The following is a 22,046-nucleotide window of genomic DNA, read 5'->3' on the forward strand; positions in this document are numbered from 1 at the left end:
TTCACAAAACTTGACATACATCTCATTTACTTCCTTGCCTAACAGCAAGTCTTTCCAGTCAAATTCCATAAAGAAATTTCTAAGTTCCCCATAATGTCCTCTCCTGAAATCAGGTTTTTCAACTGTTTCAACTTTCTTAGTTTCTTCCAGATAATAATGCATTGCATACTTTATTCCCCAAAAGACATGGTCACTTTTACCCAAGGGAGGAAGGTACTGAATGTCAAATATCTCTTCCTCTTTCCTGGTTAATATCAAATCAAGCATGGAGGAAACATCCCCTTCCCTCATCCTTGTAGCTTGTTTGACGTGTTGATACATGAATGTTTCCAGGATGTGGTTTATAAATCTCCAGGTCCAAAAGTCCTCTGTTCTAGCTTCATATGTCTCCTAGTCTATGGATTTCAAGTTGAAGTTGTTGACTACGAACAGTCGTGATCTATCTTTATCCTCTCTCGCTATAATTTCTCTCATTATTGTTATAAGACCCCTCTCATTAATTTTCCAGATCTTCCTTTGTCCATGTGTTGCATGGTGGTGGACTATTTGCTTTTATGATTATTAGTTTATCATCCTGATTGTAGGTCTTTAGTGCTATTATGTCAACTTCTCGTGGATTGGCAATCATTATTTCGTTTAGCTTTAGGTGTTCTCTTACCATCACAGCAACACAACTGCCTTTCCTAATTTTTCTGTCCCGTCTCCAAACTGAGTAGCTCCTTGGGAATATGACCTCATTTAAAATGTTATCTTCAAGTTTAGTCTCTGTGAGTGCAACAGTGTCTGGCTTCTGCACCTGTATTACACTACTTAACTCCAGTATCTTTGATCTCACTTCATCTATGTTGGTGTATACACTTTTCAGGAACATGTTCCCTCTCTCCTTATTCTTCACTCCCCCTTTCTCTAGTGATTTTGTTGGGTTGCCTTTTTGTACCATTTCACTGGCTTGCATAACCCTATCACTTTGTAGAAAAAAGAATTGATTTCTTCTTCATTCCTGCTCTCATTTAGAAGTTTTGCCTACCCCTATCACCTTGTAGAAAAAGTAATTGATTTCTTCTTCGTTCCTGCTCTCATTTAGACATTTTGCCTCTACGAGGTTCAGTTTCAGCTTCTCTCTGTCTTCTTTTGAAAGATTTCATCTTAATGACCATACTTTCCCTTTCTCATTACTTTGTAATTTCCTAACATTCCTTATTACTTCTTCCATCTGTTTAACACCATTTAGGGTGTTCGTCAAGGGTCGATCTTTCCTGTTTTCGTACCTGCCAATTCTCCTGTAGTTGCAGACATTCTCTTTAGATGTAAGACCTTCCTCTAGCACAACAATTTTATCAACTACTTTCACTTTTTCTATGGCTCTTTCTGACCTAGATGTTATCTCCTTTTCTTTGCAACCAAAAATTACTAGGGACTTACTTCGATTGACTGTGTTTTGCACCAATTGTGGGTTTGATGCCTGTTCCTTTCTGAGTTCCAGTCTAATGTTTGTTTTATCCGGGTTGCTGCAATGTTTGGCTTCCTCTCCTGCTTCTTCTATTTTTTCCTTCTCCTTGGCCACTTGTGCATAGGTGAGTTGCATATCCTTCTTGCATTGTTATATTTCTTGTGTAACTTCCTCCATCTGTACTGACAAAAGCTGTTTTTCCTGTTGGATTTCCTAACCTAACCTATTGTAGCCATTTATGTTTAGATTTGCTTTAACTTCTTCTAAACCTATTTTCAAGACTTAATTTTCCTCTTCCATGGCTTTGCATTTAGCTTCCCACTGATTCTTGTCCTTGCATAATTCTGTCACTAACCCTTCAAGATCTTATACTTTGCTACTGAAGTGGTCATTACTTTCTCTCAATTTACTGATTTATTTCTGCATGATAGTTCACAATAATGTCTAATTTTGCCAACTTCTTGTGTAGGCTTTTTATATTAATACTTTCCTTGTTGAATCCACCAAAATCTAGCTCTGTTTTGTTTTTCTTTTTGTCAGTGGCCATCTTGAATTTCGTAGTCTGCACTGTTTTCAAAATGGCAACATTTTCATCCAATTATTTCACTTCCCCTTGCACATTCATACAAGGGGAAGTCAATTTTTCTAATACACTTTTCAAAAGGGGAAGTCTATTTTTCAAATACACTACTCCTTTATGTTTCTTGGGACACCACTGACAGTCATCAACCTGTTCTATAATAGTTAGGAATTTGAAATATCCTGGAGCTCCTCTGATGCTCAGGGGTGATTCAGGGGTGGTCTCACACATCCACCTCCTCACCTCCTTACAGGAGTGGCCTCCTCACATGCAGATGTGTATGTGTGTGTATGTGTGCGTGTGTGTGTTTTGTAAACACAGTGGCTCACCCAACATTATAAGAGAATCACTGAAAGCAAGCGACATACCAGAATGTACAGGAAGGAGGCACTGACCTACAGACTGGTGTACCTAAGTTGAACAGTATACCATACTAGGTGATGAAGATGGTGAGAAAAACACTAATAGCACATCTAAAGAGAAGGGACTTTGCTACACACATACCACCAACACTGGTTCAGGGATGGTTAATCTTACCTCATAGGTTTAATAGAATTCTTTGACCAGGCAACAAAAATTAAACAAGAAAGAGAAGGGTATCTTGAGGTTATCTTGAGATGATTTCTGGGCTTAGCGTCCCCGCGGCCCAGTCTTCAACCAGGCCTCCTTTTTGTTACACCCCCTTCCCCAGGAAGCAGCCCGTAGCAGCTGTCTAACTCCCAGGTACCTATTTACTGCTAGGTAACAGGGGCATCAATGTGAAAGAAATATTTTGCCCTTTGTCTCCGCCTCCACTGGGAATCGAACCCGGAACCTCAGGATTACGAATCTGAAACGCTGTCCACCCAGCTGTCAGGCACCCTGACAAAAAAGGGTAGGCAGACAGTATATTTCTGGGGGGAGCTCCTGAGGCTCCCGGAGCTTACTAGGCTGATATGCTAATGTCAGACTTTGGCATCAGTCATGTGTATGGAGTTCTGTGGGCCTACCAGGGACTACGAGCCAGAACCTGGCCCCCTCAGAGAGGCAAGGGGAGCAATGGCCTATAGAAACCCCTGTGTGGTTGGAAGCATTCTATGTCTGCCATCGACCGGGTTAGCAGCGCTGGTGGAGCCGCTTCAGCTTGCTTTCGGTATTGATGTTACGTCTGTGCCGTTTCGCAAGCTGTCTCGTGCATTGTTTATCCTCCAGCCTGCTCGTGCGCCACCTGAGCTGTCCTGGTCGTTGGGCAGGGTCAGGTTTTCCCCCAGAAAACCAGCATTGAATGTAATGAAATGCCATTTTCTGGGTGAGATCCGGAGGCTCCCTAGCATCCCTCCCTCCCTCCGGTCGGCGGTTTTTCGCGTATTTTGACATCCAGCCTCAGAACTGAAGGGTGAATAGCCGGCATGAGGGATCTGGGGCTCCCCCTCTCCCCTCCCGGGGAGGGGGAAGCTGCTCGGACAGTGGCGCGGTGACGTGTGACATCATGCTCGTTTGTTCGTTTCTTTTAGAGGAGTTCTATTCACTTGTTCAGCTCTTGGTAGCAATTTTTTCACCAGAATAGGGGTTTGTTTTGGGATGCTTACCTTTCTGGGTGCCTGACTCGGTTGATGGTAGACATAGAATGCTTCGAACCACACGGTGGTTTCTATAGGCCATTGCTCCCCATGCCTCTCTGAGGGGGCCAGGTTCTGGCTTGTGGCCCCCAGTAGGCCCACAGAGCTCCATACACATGACTGATGCCAAAGTCTGACATTAGCATATCAGTCTAGTAAGCTCCAGGGAGCCTCCGGGTCTCACCCAGAAAATGGTGTTTCATTACATTCAACGCTGGTTTTTTGGACTGCTAGGAAACCTTTGACACAGTACCCGATATGACACTGATGTGTAAGTTGAAGAAGCAGGCAGGAGTAACAAGTAAGGTGCTCCAGTTGATAAGGGAGTATTGGTACCTAATCAACAGAAAGTAACTAGTTACTGTGAGGGGTCAAATCTCAGATTGGAGAGAAGTCACCAGTGGAGTCTTACAGGGTTCAGTACTTGGACCTATCTTGTTTTTGATATATTTAAACAATATCCCTGATTGTGTAGACTCATTTCTCTCATTGTTTCCTGATGATTTCAAAATTATGAGAAGGATTAAGACAGAGACATATGCTAAATTGGCCAACATAAAAACTGCCTTTAGAAATTTGTGTTAGAAATCATTCAGAACCTTGTACATACTTTCACATATATCAAGGCCAGTCCTGGAGGGAAGCCAATTCCTCCCCACATAGTGTCCATATCTAGTCAAACACAAGATGAAGTTAAAGATAGTTCAAGGTATGCTACCAGACTAGTCCCAGGCCTGAAAGGTATGAGTTATGAAGAAAGGCTACAGGAATTAAATATCACATCATAGGAGGACAGAAGAGTTATGGGTGATATGATTACCACCTACAAAATTCTCAAAGAAATTGACATGGAAGATAAAGACAGATTATTTATCACAGGCGGTACATGAACAAGGAAGGGGGGGGGGGGGACTGTTGGAAATTTAGTACCCAAATGAGCTAGTGTCATTAGAAATAATTTTTTCAGTGTTAGAGCAGTGATCAAATGGAATACACTAAGAAATGATGTGATGGCGGCAGACACCATACACAGTTTCAAATGTAGATACTGTATAATAGAGCCTAAATAAGCTCTGGAACCTGTTCAACAGTTGATTTGCAGTTGAAAGGCAGGATGAAAAATCCGAAGCTCAACCCTCACAAGCCTCAGAATTTGAAAAGGAAGATCTAGTGGGCAGATTTGGTTTACTATTTAGAAGAATTTATTTCATACTGTGTACAGATTTTAAAGAATGCTTTGCATACATATAGTGACTGTACCAAAAGAAACATATGAACAAAACAGAAAAAGACCAAAAGCCTGAAGTAAAATGGGATCATAATGAGAGAAATAAGCCTCTGGATCATGCCCAGTTTGGAAGACTTGAAAAAAGAACCAAATGGAAGTTTATAAAAGATGTATATGAAAACACATAGTACCTGAAACTAATAGTAGCATTGAAACACATAGTACCTGAAACTAATAGTAGCAATGAAACACACAGTACCAGAAACTAATACAAAATTTTTTAAGAAAAACATTAAAAGAAATAATATACGATACGATTATTAACACTAAGTACCTTTTTAACAATAGAGTTATGGATGATTGGAGTAAACTCAAGGAGGAAGTGTGTTAAAACCACTAAAGTTTACAATTATTTATGACTGAATATACACAGAAAATGGGACAATACTAGCATAACTATCTATAGCCACAAATAGGTAATAAAAAACATATGCTGCGTACAATATATACGAGTAACTGGTCAACTTTGAACATTTTCTTATATATACAAATACTGTACTCTATTGTACAAAGCTTACAGTATAAAAATATTCTTACAGTCAAAAGTTTTTCATGATAAAAATATACCAGTAAACAATAAGCTTTATGCTTTCATCATTTGTACATGGCCATTCAGAGGCTTAAATACAGTTAAAGTCTGATTATCTGACCTTTAGGAAAGCAACCTTTCTAGGTATCTGAATTTTTTCATAAAAGCTTAAATCAATTAATTTTTGACTATCTGACCTTTATAGTTTGTGAATCATTAACTGCAGTTCTGTACTCACTGTCTGTATGATCAGTTTGTTGATATGTTGTAATCACTTGTGTTATAACTTTGACTTTTTCAATTAGTTATCAATTAATATTAATAGTTCTGCTGATGCTTTGACAGATGGTTAAAGCTAAAGGAAGTGCATAGCAGTTAGATTTTGTCAGAAATGTTAAATTATTTAACAAAATATCAGAATCTCACTCAGGGTCTAACATTTTTTGGCCATCCAACTCTCTCCAGGTCCCATGAGGGTCAGATATCATAATTTTTATTGTATTCCATTCAGCTGGGCTGTATAGGTCTCGAACCATGGACCCCACGCCACCGTGGGGTCCACGGAGGGTCAAATTTTCGGAACATTGGGCCGAATTTTATTTTTATTGTATTAGTTTAGATAGTAAATGATTTATTCATTAGGTTGCTTCTTTTAAGAGTAAACTGGAAGAGAGAGATATAATATGAAGATGAGCACTTGATCATATGGGCACATGAAGAAGGGGCAGGCTGTCGGTATATAGTAATTATATGTGTCTAGTTTAGTAGACACTACTAAACTAAAGGCATACAATTACTAAAACATGACACTGATAGTACTCTATAATATCTGGATAAAGGTGCAAAAAATATTCAAAATTCGAAGGCTAAAATATGAATCGTCAGCTTTGAAGAATTATAATTTATTCGGCTATGATTTAACTAGCCAGTTAAAAAGTCTGATATTATGTGATTGTTCTTTATAACATTTTGCACACCTGTTCCATCCCAGTTTCCTGGGAGTAGACTATAGCTTCAAAAAGTTAATTATATTTTCATGTTAAGAAAGTTTGTATATTAGAATAATAATTAGTCACTACTCAGATATTTTGTAGCTTTATTTAAGTTTGTACACTTTAGGTTAGAATGAAGAGGTTTAAAACCAAAAACATTATGATGAGACATTTGAATTTTGTATAAAGTACTGTTTATAATATTGAAAGATACTAAATAGGACATACTGTAGTTCAGACTGAACTCAATAAGTATAGTACTAGTAATTGGAATGTCAAAGAATATATTGTACTTTGGTCATAATGTACTTCTCAGTAAATAATATTACTATGTAATCATTAGAAATATAGTATATCTTTGGCAATGATTTTTAATGATAAAACAGAAATGATGATTAGACACTATTACAGTATAATGAAATGTTTTCAGTTATCAAGAGGGCTGTTGACACAAGCTAAATGTTTGTAGAAGAAATACTATACTGTATAGTATCTGCAGTGCTATGCACTGACAGTTTCAGATTTAGTTTTTTTTTTTTACTCAGCAATTTAATTGTTAGTAATGTTGGTGGTTATTGCTGTAATTGAATCATTGCTTCTGTCAAGGTAGAGTTCGTATCGGGGATAGAAAATGTTGCCGATTGATCTAGAAATCCACCACGTGTGAACATTTTGCTGTTTATCTAAGCTCACCGAGGAGAATTGGGTTGCAGAGGCCCTTAAATCGGGTATGCAGGTACATGTTGCCTCCCAACATACCTGTTAAAGTTCATTAAATAGTCACAGCTCTTCTTCTCTTTCATAAATATCAAAGTGATAATCAAGTTAAGAAAAGTAAATATTGGTTACAGAAATACCTAAAATTACTTTCATCCCAAATTTCTAGATTTGGAGAATTTAAATACTCCTATCATTGTGTGTAAAGCAGAGGACAGAGAGTCCACCCAGTAAAGTGCTATTAAGTAGTTTGGCTTTCCATTCAGTATTCTTGGCTTATTTACAGTGAAAGGTCAGACTTAGTTATTTTACACATAGCATCACTTTGCAGAGTAGGTGCTCAAGTACATTTTTATATAAACTTTTTTTTTTTTTTTTTTTTTTTTTTTACTTTAAACTACTATAGCAAAATGTGAAGCTAAAGATACTCAGACTGACATAAAATGTGCATTTGCTTGCGTCTTACAGAATTTGGAATAAAAATTCAATATTGTCTTACATATAGAATTATTTTATTGATAATGATCTTTATTTAGTTATTGCTAAAAGACTCGCAATGCATCTTTTTTATTGTTGGTAATGATATGCAACTACATATGATTGGGGAGCATGCAGTATTAACACTGAAGCTGCCTTCGTTACCATGCATTTTCAAAACTGGAAAGGAGATGAATCATTTTAATGGCTGATTAATACGATAAATTTCCAATCATAAAACACTGAAGTATCTTATATTTTCCACCTATCCCTAGATGATGATTGTCTGGTCTCTGTTGCTTTAAGATTTTCTTTAATATATTTGTCTTCCATTTTGTTTACTACCTTTTGTGTACAGTATTTGTTATATACTGTGTATGTGTGTGTGTATATGTATATATGTATATATATTATATATACTGTATATATATATATATATATATATATATATATATATATATATATATATATATATATATATATATATAGATATAGATATAGATACATATAGTTTTTGTGCTAACTGGATGGATTGGCTGCATTTGTTTGTTAATACTTTTAATTGATTCACCTCCTATCAGTGCTTGTGTGCGTGTGTGTGTGTGTATGTGTGTATCTTGACTAACAAGTAACAGTGTGCCATTATCAGTTCAGGAAAAAGCAGGTCTGTCATGTATGTTTTATAGTAATATAAAGGGCACTTACATCATTACAAAATGGAAGCCCATCACCGAAGTGGTAGTCTGCCTATCAGTAATCCTCTTAACCTCTGTATGGTTGGCATATCTCTTAATGAATTTTCAAGTTATAGAGAATAACTGATGATGCAACACTGACCATCTGGAGAGTGACTAGTGGGGCTCAGGTATAAGAGTGTAATAACTGTATGTAGTGGAAAGCTTTATAGATGCCCCTGTTTGACCTGGACTGTTGGCAGCATGCTGACAACTGAGCATTAGTACCTGTAAGGCCACCAAGCATCTTAACATCTCAGAAGCGTGGTCAACCTGCAAATAACTTCATCCACATTTGCAAATTGTTCTCAAACCTGGCTCTTTTATATATATCTTTTTTTTTTTTATTATTTTGCCATGCAATTTCCTTTTTTTCTTTTTTAAGATTTGTATTTTTCCTGAATTATTTTTTGGAACAGCCAGGTTAGGGTATAAACAAATATTAAATGTGGGCATCTTAACAACTGTCATGATTACAAGCAGTCACATGCATTTTATTTACAGAAAGGTCTTTCCTTATACCTGAAGATATACCAGAAATTATACTGCCTGTCAATGATGTCCCAAGATGGATTATTATTCACATTAAATTAAGGATGCAGAAATAATTAATAGTCTTGTTCTACTCTGAGAGAATGAATCATTACTATATGAAAAGCTTGTATTTTAATTATTTTACATTGCTTAATTTTGATGTATGGATAAAATAGATATTTTCAGTAATACAAAACTTTTTCTCAAGAATAAAGACCTTTATGTTGATAGTTGCATAAGAGTATTTGTAGAGCCTTGGTAGCTTGTCCCTTGGCTGTTGGTGCCGCCAGGCTGCTGAGCGTGCGGTGTTGCAGGTACTATTGCCCCGGCTCGTGAACTGCCTGCCTTCGGGGCTGGAGACCTTCCGCTGTACCTCAACTTAAACCTCATCGTTCCTGTGGTCTCGGCTGTAGTCGTCATCGTTTTGGCCATCGTTATTATCTGCTATCTAAGAGGTCGCAATGCCCCTATTAAAGGTATGACAGGAGATGGAGGTGCTTATCTTAAAATTCAGGATCATTCTCCTTGTGCTGGGTCTCTTTTGTTCTGTACAGTACAGTACAAGAAGATTTTGGATAGCCATGGAATGTAGGAGTTTTAAACTATTGGGATTTGAAATTAAAGTTACAAATGGAAATTTTAAAAATGTCAAGAGAACATGATCCTTGAATGTGGTGATGAATTCTCATCATCACTTGAGATTAGCACCTTCACTTGCATGTTCCATTCTGACTCTCATCCCTTGGCTCTTTTTCCGGCTCTCTGCTTCACTCTTTCATCACTCCAAACAGGTTTTCAGCACAAACACAGGTAAGGCTTTTTAGGCATTAAATGGTTCTTGGTTGGATCAAGGGGTGTTCATTTGCACCCTCTTATTTTAATATAGCATCAGAAGAAACTTTTTGAGATGATATAGATGCACATGGAGAATCGTGCTGGTCAAGTTATGGCGCTACTCCTGCCCAGATCTCGAGTAACACTGGAGGCTCGACAAAGCCATTATGTCATTGTGTTGTTTGCAGCCACGTTGCCGCCGAATGTCATGGACCTTTCCCCTACCTGGCTTCCTGATTGGTGGCCGAAGTGGCTGGATCTCAATGTCCTGGTCCCTGTTATTGCTACAATCGTCGTCATCATTGTGGGCATAGTTGTGATCTGCGTAGCAGTTACTCGTCGCAAGAACGGCATTGAGAACTTGAGACTGCGAGGTGAGGCTAAGGCCATCCCGCAACCTATAACCAAGATCCTGTCCCTTTCCAAACAATTATCTTGGATATATTCTAACAGACTCTATATGATTGACAGCGAGATATAGCAGTACAGTATTATTTTGCAATTTTGCTGTGAAGTATTGAATCCCAAACTTATTAGTTTGGGATTAGTTTGAAATATTGAATTGGCTTATTAGGTAAGTTGGGCCTTGCATAGTAGGCCAAGTAGTGCATTCTGGCTATTAGGTACAACATTATATATATATATATATATATATATATATATATATATATATATATATATATATATATATATATACACACATATATATATATATATATATATACATACACACACTGTATATGCAATTGACGATCACAAAACACTGATCATTTTATGCAGAAAATCCACAGAGAAATATGAAAGAAAGTGAACATTTCAGCCTGTTAAAGCCTTTGTCAACACCAGACTGACAACAACAGGCCGAAACGTTCACTTTCTTTCATATTTCTGTGTGGATTTTCTGCATACATATATATATATATATATATATATATATATATATATATATATATATATATATATATATATATATATATATATATATATATATATATATATATATATTTATTTATTTATTTATTTATTTATTTATTTATTTATTATCTGTGTGTAAGGGGGGTGGTTAGAGAAGACAATGTGCAAGCACATTTTTTAACCCAACAAGACTCCCCCAGGTGCTGTATATCCTCTTCTTTGAGGCTGAGGGTCCTTATAAACACATCCAGAGGTGGCTCTCCCAATATATATCCTAAATTAGGCCTAAGATTACATATTTGGGATTACTTATTTTGGGGCTAGGACGGCTTAGGTTAGGTTAATGTTACTCTGTACTACTATTTGTTATGCCATTTTGTATTCGAATAGTACAAATTGTAAACTTTTGAGGGGGAAGGTGACATCCAATATTTGGTATATTCCATCCATAGTAGCTCCAGTATCTATAATTTTTGTAAGATGGGTTTTTGAATCTGCATGCAAAACATTAATATTCAAACTTTGTTACAAAACATAGGTCATTATATGATGACCACATAGTCATAAAAGGAAAGATGACGATGCAATAAATGCTTTGGTTAGGAAAACATAGCAGGAAGGGATGTAGCTAGTTACCCTCATGGAGAAGTGATTAATGTTTACATGCAAAACACTGGTGTGGCATGAGTATGAAAAATATGAAGAATAGTAGAGATGATTAGTTGCAAGAACATGAGTGCTGTTAGGACAAGAGATAAAATAAGGTATGATGAAGTTAGTGGAAAATTTGTAGTGCAAATCTCTGCAACTCCTAAAGTTTAGGCATGTGTGTGTTATGGTGGTGTGTTGATTTTGACTAAATTGTTAACAAGATTACTGAAGAAAGTGTATATATGTGTGTGTATTCACCTAGTTGTGCTTGCAGGGGTTGAGCTCTGCTCTTTCGGCCCACCTCTTAACTGTCAATCAATCAACTGTTACTAACTACTAACTAATTTTTTTTTCCACATACACACACACACACACACACACACACACACACACCCAGGAAGCAGCCCATAACAGCTGTCTAACTCCCAGGTACCTATTTACTGCTAGGTAACAGGGCATTAGGGTGAAAGAAACTCTGCCCATCTGTTTCCGCCACTGGCCGGGATCAAACCCTGGTGCCTGGGATTGCGAGTCCTATCCTCACAAATTCAAGGGCCCAAATTACTATGCATATCATAGCGAAGAAGAAGGCCTTGAAGGTGGCAAACTTCCCCAGGTTATGGTTTTGAGGATAACAGCCAGGCTGGATGAGTTTGTTCAGGCCAATATTTACAATTGATGTAAAGCTATTGAAGACAGTAAGAAAGAGGAGGACTGTTGAGTGCTGTAGGAAGATCTTGACAAACTTTGGAAGTGTGCAGGTAAATGTCTGCTAAAATATAATCCAAACGAGTTTAGTGTAATGAAGATGGGAAAATAAACTAGGAGTAACAAGAAACCACAAGAAAAAGCCACCTATAAAAAAACAGTAAGAGGAAAAGACTTGGGAGTGGATAGAATTCAAACACTAATACAAGAAGCTCGCCTAAACAGTATACCATCAGCAGCATATGGGAAGTTAAATTAGAAAACAAGCATAGCATTTGCAAATCTAAACAATGAGATATTCATTTGTTTAAAGACAGCTATATGCAAGACCATTACTGGATTATGAAGCACTGGTGATGAGATCCAAACCGTGTGAAGCAAGCAGAAAGAGAAACACAGAAATGCAGAAGAAACATAAGAGATATGATCATTATATAGAGGATACTGAAAGTGATAAATACTGTGGACAATGATAGCATATTTAAATTGAGCGAGAGTTGAATAAGAGAACATTGGTGGAAGCTGGATATGCAGTATTGTCATAGAAATGTGAGTAAATTTTTGTACCTTGTATGGGTGGTCAACAAGTGAAATGCATTGAAAGAAGAGGTTGCTAAAGCAACTTCCACTAACAACTTTAAGACAAAAATATTACACAACTTGAACATCATGAGATGTAAAAACCACACCAGTATGAATGATTAGGATGCAAGAGTATGAATTGGTGGCTCTTGCTTACAAATAATCACAATCTTAAAAAAAACGAAAAGTAATTGTGGGGGCATTCATTTTCAGTTGATATGCAAATGTTCTTTATATTGAACTTATATAAGTGAAGTATTAGAAAGAAGAAAAATGAAAAATGCTATATAGGATTAAGTGACAAATTGGCATAGACCATAGCAAATACACCAAATATATTAGGCATACCACTAAAGTGAGTATGCCAAAACAAGGAATTTAAAATAGACACAGAAGGGCACAAAATCATAACCAAGCTGTAGGGAAAGAGCCGCAAGGCAAGAAGAAAGACCCAACAAGAGCAGAGGGTCACCTGGCTCTGGCTAAGCTCATCCAGACCCAGACACCTGGCCAGGCCAAACACAAGCAACGAGAGGGCATGCAGTAGAAAACAAAAACAACCACATCCATAAAGAACCTTTGGGAATACAGACTTTGGCAAAGAAGAAAAGCTAAAACAGGGGAGAAACTTCCATAGAATTTGCACATGCATTTATTCCTGCGCTACTGAATGAATAAAGCAGCAGCATATGTACCCAAATAATGTAGATGCAAAACATTCAGAAACGACAAATTACTGGTATAGTAAACATATGTAAGTAATAAGCAAAAAATCCCTCAAAACAGGAAGAGAGACTGATACAACAAGTGGAAATATAATTCTGAAAATCAATGCAGGTATTGATAAGGGTTTGTGGCAACAGATCCAAGAAAATAACCCAACACTATTGATGGTGGTATACCAGAAACTTCAAACTGTAAAACACAAAACCCATAGACTTGTGCATTCCGTATGTCTTGAAGCATAGGACACACACAACAACCAGCTACAGCTAAAAAAAACATAGAATATTCAGAAAATCAGTTTGCAGATCAAACCACAGATCAATATCCCTCTGAGATGAAAGCATTTTTGTTCTTGTATATTCAGCAGTGCTTTAATCAGGACACTTTTCCCAGTTGATGACAATTAGCAACCTGTAGCTTAACAAGATGAAAACAAATAAAAACCATACTATGCTTGATAAAATAATATTCATCATATATTGTGTATTTATAATATATCACAAGAAATTAGTGAATTATAATGTGTATGTTAACTAGATGCCCAGTGTCAAGACCTAAGCCTAAGATGCACCACCAAGGCAGTGGAACAACTCAAAAAAGAGCTGAAACCACTCAACCTCAGAGGAGATATATCTAATATCCAAGGAACTTCAACAAAACAATGCCATGGAACAAAACCCTTCAACAAAACTGCTAACAAAAAAAAATTAGACAGTGGTACACAATGAATCAATCACACAGAGTGAAGCAAGCTGCAAAGGTTGGTGTTCTCTGCACAGAGTGAGAATTGATCTTAAACCTCACTACAAAGTCATGGCAGGAAGTATGAACTTCCAGGCATCTTATGAAGTTGCTGGCTCCACCATCCCTATTTTGGTGGCAGTAGGGGTAGTGACAGATTTCCCAGTTTTTAGTTAGCAGAGCAATAATTTATTTTTTATTTCGATAACCGTTTAGAGAGGGGCAAATGTAATGTTTATTCTTTCATCTGATAGTGAGTTGATCACTATCAACTCACTCAAATTACACTCTCCAATCTCTCCCTTACCCAATCACATGACCAGACATATTTGGAATGTTGTGTTCTTGGTGGGTGGACAGGTCATTAGAGCCTGATGGGCAGAATACGCTGCTGACTCAAGGAACCTTAGCTCAGAAATAGACAAATGTAACTGGGATTCATTACAATATGATCTTTAAAAGATGAGAATGAGATTGGGTGGATATAAATAGGAGCTGCCTCGTATGGGCTAATAGGCCTTCTAAAATTTCCTTCAATCTTATGTTCTTAAAGACTGTATGTAACTCAGTAAAAGTTTAAGTGCAGTATGCTGCCTTCAGATGTATGTTTTTTCTTGCTAAAACTGTATATACTAATGCCAAGGTAATATTTTTGTATATCATCTTAAGGAAAATGACAAGATAATGTTCACTTGATGAAGTAACATTTAATTTCTATATTTTTAATATTGTATTTATTAATCAGTTTACATTTACAGTATATGTTCAGGAAATGGAATATTATATATATATCATAATTTAGTTTAATCATACAGTACTGCTCAGTTGAATATATTATTGATAATAGATGAATATATGAAACATTTGATTTTGGGCAGCTCCAGTATTTCTGTTGTTAAAAGACACAAAATATGTTCATATAAATTAAGATATCCAATTAATGGACATAGATTAGTTTGAAACCAATCATGGCAAGCTTCAGCCATTGCTTTAAGCTTCTCTGTAACTTACTCAACAATGCTTTTCATGCTTTAAATTTTAAAACATAAATATATAGACATTTTCAGTTCATGGTAATGCTACCTATTATTCTCTCATTATCCTAATTAGATGACTGTTTAAAATTCATTTGTTCATCTTAAAGTATATTTGAACATTTATTTTTATTCATTGCTATATAGGTATGTTGATATATTAAAAAAAATTTGGTATATATTTGCATTAATTGTAAAATATATTTGGTTCAAATTTATCATTCAACTTTTAATTAATTATTAGTATTTAGCTAACTTAACTTGTTTGTCTTCTTTAAAAATATTTGTAAAATTATTTTTATTAAAATATAATTCACATATTGAATTACAGTACAGTGTATGTTAGCATAAAAGGAAATTAATTGAAACTTGTGTGAAATTGTGTGAAGCTTATAAAACTTTACAGTGTTAAGGTATTTGGAATTTCTAAACCTTTTAATGGTAAAGAGTCTGCCACTTAACTAGTAGCTAATGCATCTTGTCATTTTGGTGTGACAGAGGAGGTGTATCAGCAGTACCAGTACAATGCCAGCATGCCTCCACCCTCGACCATGGACAAGCGTCACCCAGGTTTCCGCGAGGAACTCGGCTACATTCCACCACCAAACCGCAAGCTTCCACCCGTTCCAGGCTCACAGTACAACACTTGTGACCGTATCAAGCGAGGTATGGTGTTCCTCAACCATGAGTTACTAATGTTGCATTTGTTCTTTCTTTCAGACTTAAGTAGTTAAGGGTTATATGAGATACTGTGTGTAATTAGTGCATTACAGGATTTATTTTATACTTGTTGATCTTATGTTTGTCTAATGAATAAGATCACAGTATATGTCTTCTGAAGTTACAATTTAGATATCAAATGTTATATGAGCATTTGATTGAATCGCTGCTTTTAGAACACTACACCATTTTATGTGCAAATTTTGAGGTCATGCTGTAAGATTGATAAAGAACACCTTATGTTCTTTATCTCTTTACAGCCCTCTTATTTTTGCTGTGTACCATAAGCCAACTTCCCAGACTTTGTAGATCAAGTAAGTTCAACTTTTCTGTACAAAGGAGCACAGAAATTATAAATTTTTAATGTTGGTTTAAATTTTCCCTATACAGTACTATATTTGATTAGTATATTCAGTCATAGTTGTTCTCTAACCCTCCATCCATGACCCCCATCACACTGTACTTTTAGATATTTAGCCACACTCCAGGGGATGATGAGAGACCATTATGGCACATTACATGGTTTTCTTAAGGCAAGTGATCAAAGTACACTATTTTTATAACACTGTTCAAATTACATTTAGAGTGCATGAAGTTCAAAGTATTCTTATCATATAACTTATTTCAACTCCACTTGTAAATTTATCAGTGTTTATATTTTTATTGAAAATTACTGTTTTCAAAGTATTACTTTTAGAGTTCATTGTATTCAGATTTATATTTATTAAGTATAATGTGTGATTTGAGCATTTAATGTTTACTTTTCTTAACTTTATTTATTTCTGAAAACATCACTATTCTGCAGATTTAAATATTTTATTATGTTTGTTTTTTCAATGTTTTGCCGAATCTGCTTCCAATAAAAAAAAATGTACAGACAAATTCTTAAATTTCTTGCTTGTTTCAGATAGTAAATCTGATTTTCAATGTTTTATAATTGACTGAATGCTGATTTGCTTTTTAAACATGTATTCTGGAATGTATTCTATGAGCTTGGGTCCTGGCAAGGCTGTTTCCTCCATCTGTATTCTGTTTGCATGCAATATTTTCTGCCTCCATTTTATTCATTTAAGTGCAAAAGAAGCATTCAGATTAAGTCTAAATGACTAATGAGTGGATATAATGTGGGTACACAATTATGCAAAACCGAGTTGGTCATTGAGGATCCAGTACACAAATTTTCAAATCTGTTTTAGAGTTGAAACAGAAACATACTCTACATATCTCTTCATGGATTGCTTATTACCATAAATGGGTATTAATTCAGAACTTCATATTGCATATACATATCTGTTCATTGTGGTCTATTACTGTAAATAAGTATTAATACAAAACATCCAGTTATACAAGAAAATACATTATTTAACATTGGCACAATTTTTTTGTGGGGAGCCTCTATGGATCCCTGGAGCTATCGGACTAATATGTGATATATTAGACTGGGGCATTAGTCTATGAGTTCAGCCTACCGAGGACAACCTGGCCCCCTCAGAGAGGTGCAGGAAGCAATGGCCCTGGAAAACCCTGTAGCGAGTAGATTATCCCAATAATATACTCGCTCCAAACGCATTATCTTAATGAGAGAAGCAAAGCTCTTCTTGGTACTAATTATGGAACTCAAACCTTTCCCAACTTCCACATAATATTCCTGTCAACCTTTGGAGAATGGTGAGGTGTTGCCCAAGCATATAAGCAGCAGAGTAGCGAATAATAACTAGTCTACTTTCAAGTGTGGTCTAGAACAGACACTTGCGAGATACTGTACCGACTCTCAGTGCGCTCAACTCACACAATTGCTCGCCAAAGTATCACCTGCATACTTCTGTTTACTCGACCAAATATATATACAGTATTGTCTTAGTGTTTGTGTTTATTGTCACCATACTTTATGTAACAATAGAACCATTACAACCCCCTTGTAGTTGGGGATTTTCCTTATCTGCCATTGACTGGGGTTAGGCACCCAGAAAGGTAGGCATAACAAAACAAACCCCACATGGTAAGAAAAGTACAACAAAAAACCAAGAGGAAGATCAAAACACTGAAACTCCTGTGACGTGTACAATCACATGGGAATTGCAGAGAGCTACCAAAATAGTATAAGTGGGACTATAGCCACACCAGGCAGACCCCCACCAGGCAAGAAAACAAAAACAAAAGAAAACCCCAGCAAAAATACAACCTCCCCAGAGGAAACAGGAATTGACCGCCGTGTAGGTAGGCAGGCTGCACCCTAACCAGCATGCTACCACTCCCTACCTAAGGCCAAACAAATGCCACAAAACCCCAGCTGGCCCCAAGGGCGGGGTAAATGCTGAGCAGAAAAACCTATGGAAATAATTCCCGAACGTACCAGGGAAGAGAACTCTAACATGCAAGGGCAGTATTCACAGGGCACCTAGGGAAGGATACCCCTAAGCGCATGTAGTCCCAGTACTTTTGAGGACACCTGGCCACCACACACAACAACACCGCAGAGGTTGCCACATAGGCAAAACACCGCTTTGGAATTTAAGGCCAAAGAAAATGTTCGCCCCGGACCACATTAGCAAACGAACTGGAGTGCTAGGTAGCTGGCGCGAGGCAGGGAGAGCTGCACGGACGAGCGATGCAACGGTGGAGTGTGACCTTTGTTTGTTTGCTTGTTTCCATGGGATTGGAGAGAGTTCTGTCTCTCTTTCAGTTTTTGTTGTAATTTTCTTATCGTGTGGAGTTTGTTTTGTTATGCCTACCCTTCTGGGTGCCTAACCCTGGTCAAGGGCAGATAAGGAAAACCCCCCAATCACAAGAGGGTTTTCCAGGGCCATTGCTCTATCATGGAAGAAGTGAGTGCAGATAGAATGACATAATAATTTTGCTAAATAATTTGTTTGGCTTTTATTGTTACTGAACTTTGATTGGTTATATAATTATTTATATAGTAATATAAATACTGTAATTAGACACTAATAATATTAATTATTATATAGTTTCTAATTACAATGTAATTATTTGTTTTTGTGTACCTTACTGCATCATTGCTCACATTGAATGTACATTCCAGTGTTCATATTGGAATTGGGTATGATTTATGAGCAAATTACTATACAGTATATGAAACTAGGGACATAATAATTATTGAAAGAGAACTAATTCATAAAACTTAAAATAAATGAGGATTTGCTTCTTAATCTCACTATACAGCATGCTACCTTTGTAAAATCTTTTTATATTGACAATCTTTAATTTTTTTTGTAAGATTTTATAGGAGATATCATGCATTACCTAGCATGTGTTGGTAATTTAGTATTAAGAAGACATTTCTTTAATTGGAATTTAATACAATTTTCTAGTTTTCTAAGAACATCACAGATTCATGAAATTTGGCATGAAAATTCTTTGTGTATCTTAAACATAGATTTACTTATATCAGTAAGGTGTTCTATACCATATACAGTATTTTCCTTTAGTAAGGCTGGTTTCACTGTCATAAGATTTTGAATCCTGGTAGAATTTTACATATTTATATATACATATATACTGAATATGTATTTTTGACATTATTCCCTTGATTACTACCTTTGGCAGTATATAGACTGCCTTTCAAGGAACATTGTGGACTTCAGCCAGGGCCAGTATGACTTTTGCATCCCTACACAGTGACGATATCTTAAAATAATTCTTCTTGGGTCATGTATAGAGTAAGGGAGACCCTTGATAATTTTCAATCAAGCCCTGATGACCATCAGATTGTACATTTTTGTTACCTGAATTCTTTTCTTGTGGATCTATACTAGCAAGTAAGGGGCTTTCTTTTTAAATGACAGTTTTATCCTTAGAAGTGTTAGTTTCATGTGCTGGGGCCCATGATTAAGTGAGCACTTCGTATGTAATTATTTAAATGTAATTACTTAAGTGTAGTTACAGGATGAGAGCTCCACCCATGGTGTCCCATCTTCACAGTATTCTTTGTCATATGGCATTTTGAAACTACTGAAAGTTTGGCATTCACCACCTTATCTAACTTTTCCAACTATCTACCACTCTGCAAAAGAGAACTTTTAAACATTGTTTTGGTGCCTTTGTTTCCTTAGCTTGAATCTTGGATATCTTGTTCATGAAGTTGCAGGTTTCAAGGATTCCTCTGTGTCAATTTTGTCAATTCCTGTTACTACTGTATTTCATTTGTTGTGATCATGTCACCTCTTTTCTCCTTCTATCATCAAGCTTTGATATATTTAAAACTTCTAGCCTCTCCTCATAGTTATTGTTTTTCTGTTCTGGAAGCCTTTTTTTTGTGGCATGTCTTTGCATCTTCTTTTCCATTATATTGGTGATGTTCTTGAGATATGGACACCATAAAACTTTTGCATATTCCAATTTATTGTCTCACAAAATTCGTGAACAAATTTCTTAATATTTCACCATCCATGTATTTAAAAGTGATTCTGTAGTTGAAAAGCATAGAATATGCTGGTGACAGTCTACCATCCAGAACCACCCCAGATCTTTGACAGAGTTCTTTGATGCCTTTCCACATACTGCAACTTGTTGGTTGTGTGTCACTTATTTTCTCCTATTCCACATGCTATAACATTGCATTTATTTATTTTTGAATTTCATTTGCCAAGTGTTGCTCCTCACATTTACTTTGTCTAGGTCATCTTGAAGGGCATAATAATCGTATCATCTCTAATCTTCCTAGTTGCATAGTATGATTAGGAAACATGTTCACATAGTTTGTATTCCTTCTGGTAGATCGTTTATATAGATGATGAACATTACTCCACTGATGATGAACTCCACTAGTAACGTTTCTCCAGTTTGATACATTGACTCGGGTTACCACCCAAATCTTTCTATCAGAAAGTTTTTCATCTGCCAGTCAGCCTTCCAGCGTGTTCCAATTTCCAAAGTAACCTCTATTGTTGGACTCTATCAAGAGTGTTTTTTAGGTACCGTATAAGTAAATACAGTCAATCCAACCATCTGTTTCCTGTAAAATTTCAGTGGCTCTATCATAAAAACTAAGTACTGTAGATTTGTCACAGAAGATTTTCCTGTTCAAAAGCCATACTATCTCTGTTATTGTATCATTTTGTCTCCAGTTATTGTACTGGTTGGTTTAATTATTTTTTCAAGTGTTTTGACTACCCTGCTTGACAACAACAATACGTGTCAATAATTTAGAGGGTCTTTTCTGCTGCTATTCTTTTGTAGATTGGAACTATGTTTGTCTTTTTCCATATACTGTATCTGCTAAGATTCCTGTACATGAAGATATCTGAAAAAGTAATTGAAGTGCATTGCTCAGCTCGGGTGTCCATTCTCTCGGAACCCAAGGTGTTAGTGTAATTGCCTGCAAAGATAGCACTGGCCCTTTCTAGAGTTGGCATTGCCATCGAATAAGCTGGATATTGCCTAAGGAACTAACCATGTTACAGTGGTTGTATCACTTTCTAACACAATTTTCTTTGAATTTCTTAAATACATTTTGCTTTAGCAAATCGAACTATTGTACTGTATTAATTTTTATTTGAGGGCAAAGTAATTATCAAAAGAAGGCACCAAGCCAGGAAGACTATGTAGATTATAAAGGTTCAGTTTTTGTCAGTGATATAAAATCCTCATTCAGTGATGAGTTACATAAAAATTTAGGATTTGTTAAATTTATCTTTAACAGAAGAATTGCCTAACGAATGCTATTCCTAAACTGACACTGTAGTACAGCTCAGTATAAAAGTTAAGTTAGATAACAGATGATAATAGATAACAGTCTTTCTTTATTTTGATTCTTCAGGAGACTTATTTCTCATAAAGTTTTTGTTAAGCTCATAAAAGACAAAATTATAAATCGGTTAAAAATTATTAATTATTCCGTTATCTAATGGAATTAAAATTATTTGAATTATCTAAATTTTGCTGTAGTCATTAGTTTCTACAATCATCTTTTTGTGAATTAATATTACTTACACAAGATGTATATTATGTAAAGATAAAAGATTATTAATAATTTTAACTGAGCATAGCAAAAATTTCAAGCATGGCCATCTTCTGAATATATTTAATATCTCATTATTTGTATCAAAATGTCAAAATAATGAGTGACTGCACTCCGTTAACAGCAGCCACACGATGTTAGACTACCATCACTTCAATGTTGTGTGGCTACTGGAATATAGTTACTCATAGTGTAACTTCATTCTTGAATCTTTTTCTTCTGTGTGCAAAAGTTATGTTATAAGGACAGCATATGC

At 36.1% G+C, this 22,046-nt stretch overlaps 1 protein-coding gene across 1 annotated transcript in view; it reads left to right on the plus strand.

The window, feature by feature from the left end:
- The window catches only part of Dscam1 (Down syndrome cell adhesion molecule 1), a 659,150-nt gene that overhangs the window by 576,691 nt on the left and 60,413 nt on the right, over window positions 1–22,046 (plus strand). Inside the window, exons 30-31 of the mRNA XM_069321167.1 lie at window positions 9,922–10,107; window positions 15,589–15,756. Of these exons, the coding sequence (XP_069177268.1) occupies window positions 9,922–10,107; window positions 15,589–15,756 (354 nt within the window). The remainder of the gene's footprint in view (window positions 1–9,921; window positions 10,108–15,588; window positions 15,757–22,046) is intronic.

The sequence above is a fragment of the Procambarus clarkii genome, chromosome 9, assembly GCF_040958095.1.
Source record: "Procambarus clarkii isolate CNS0578487 chromosome 9, FALCON_Pclarkii_2.0, whole genome shotgun sequence".
NCBI lineage: Eukaryota > Metazoa > Arthropoda > Malacostraca > Decapoda > Cambaridae > Procambarus > Procambarus clarkii.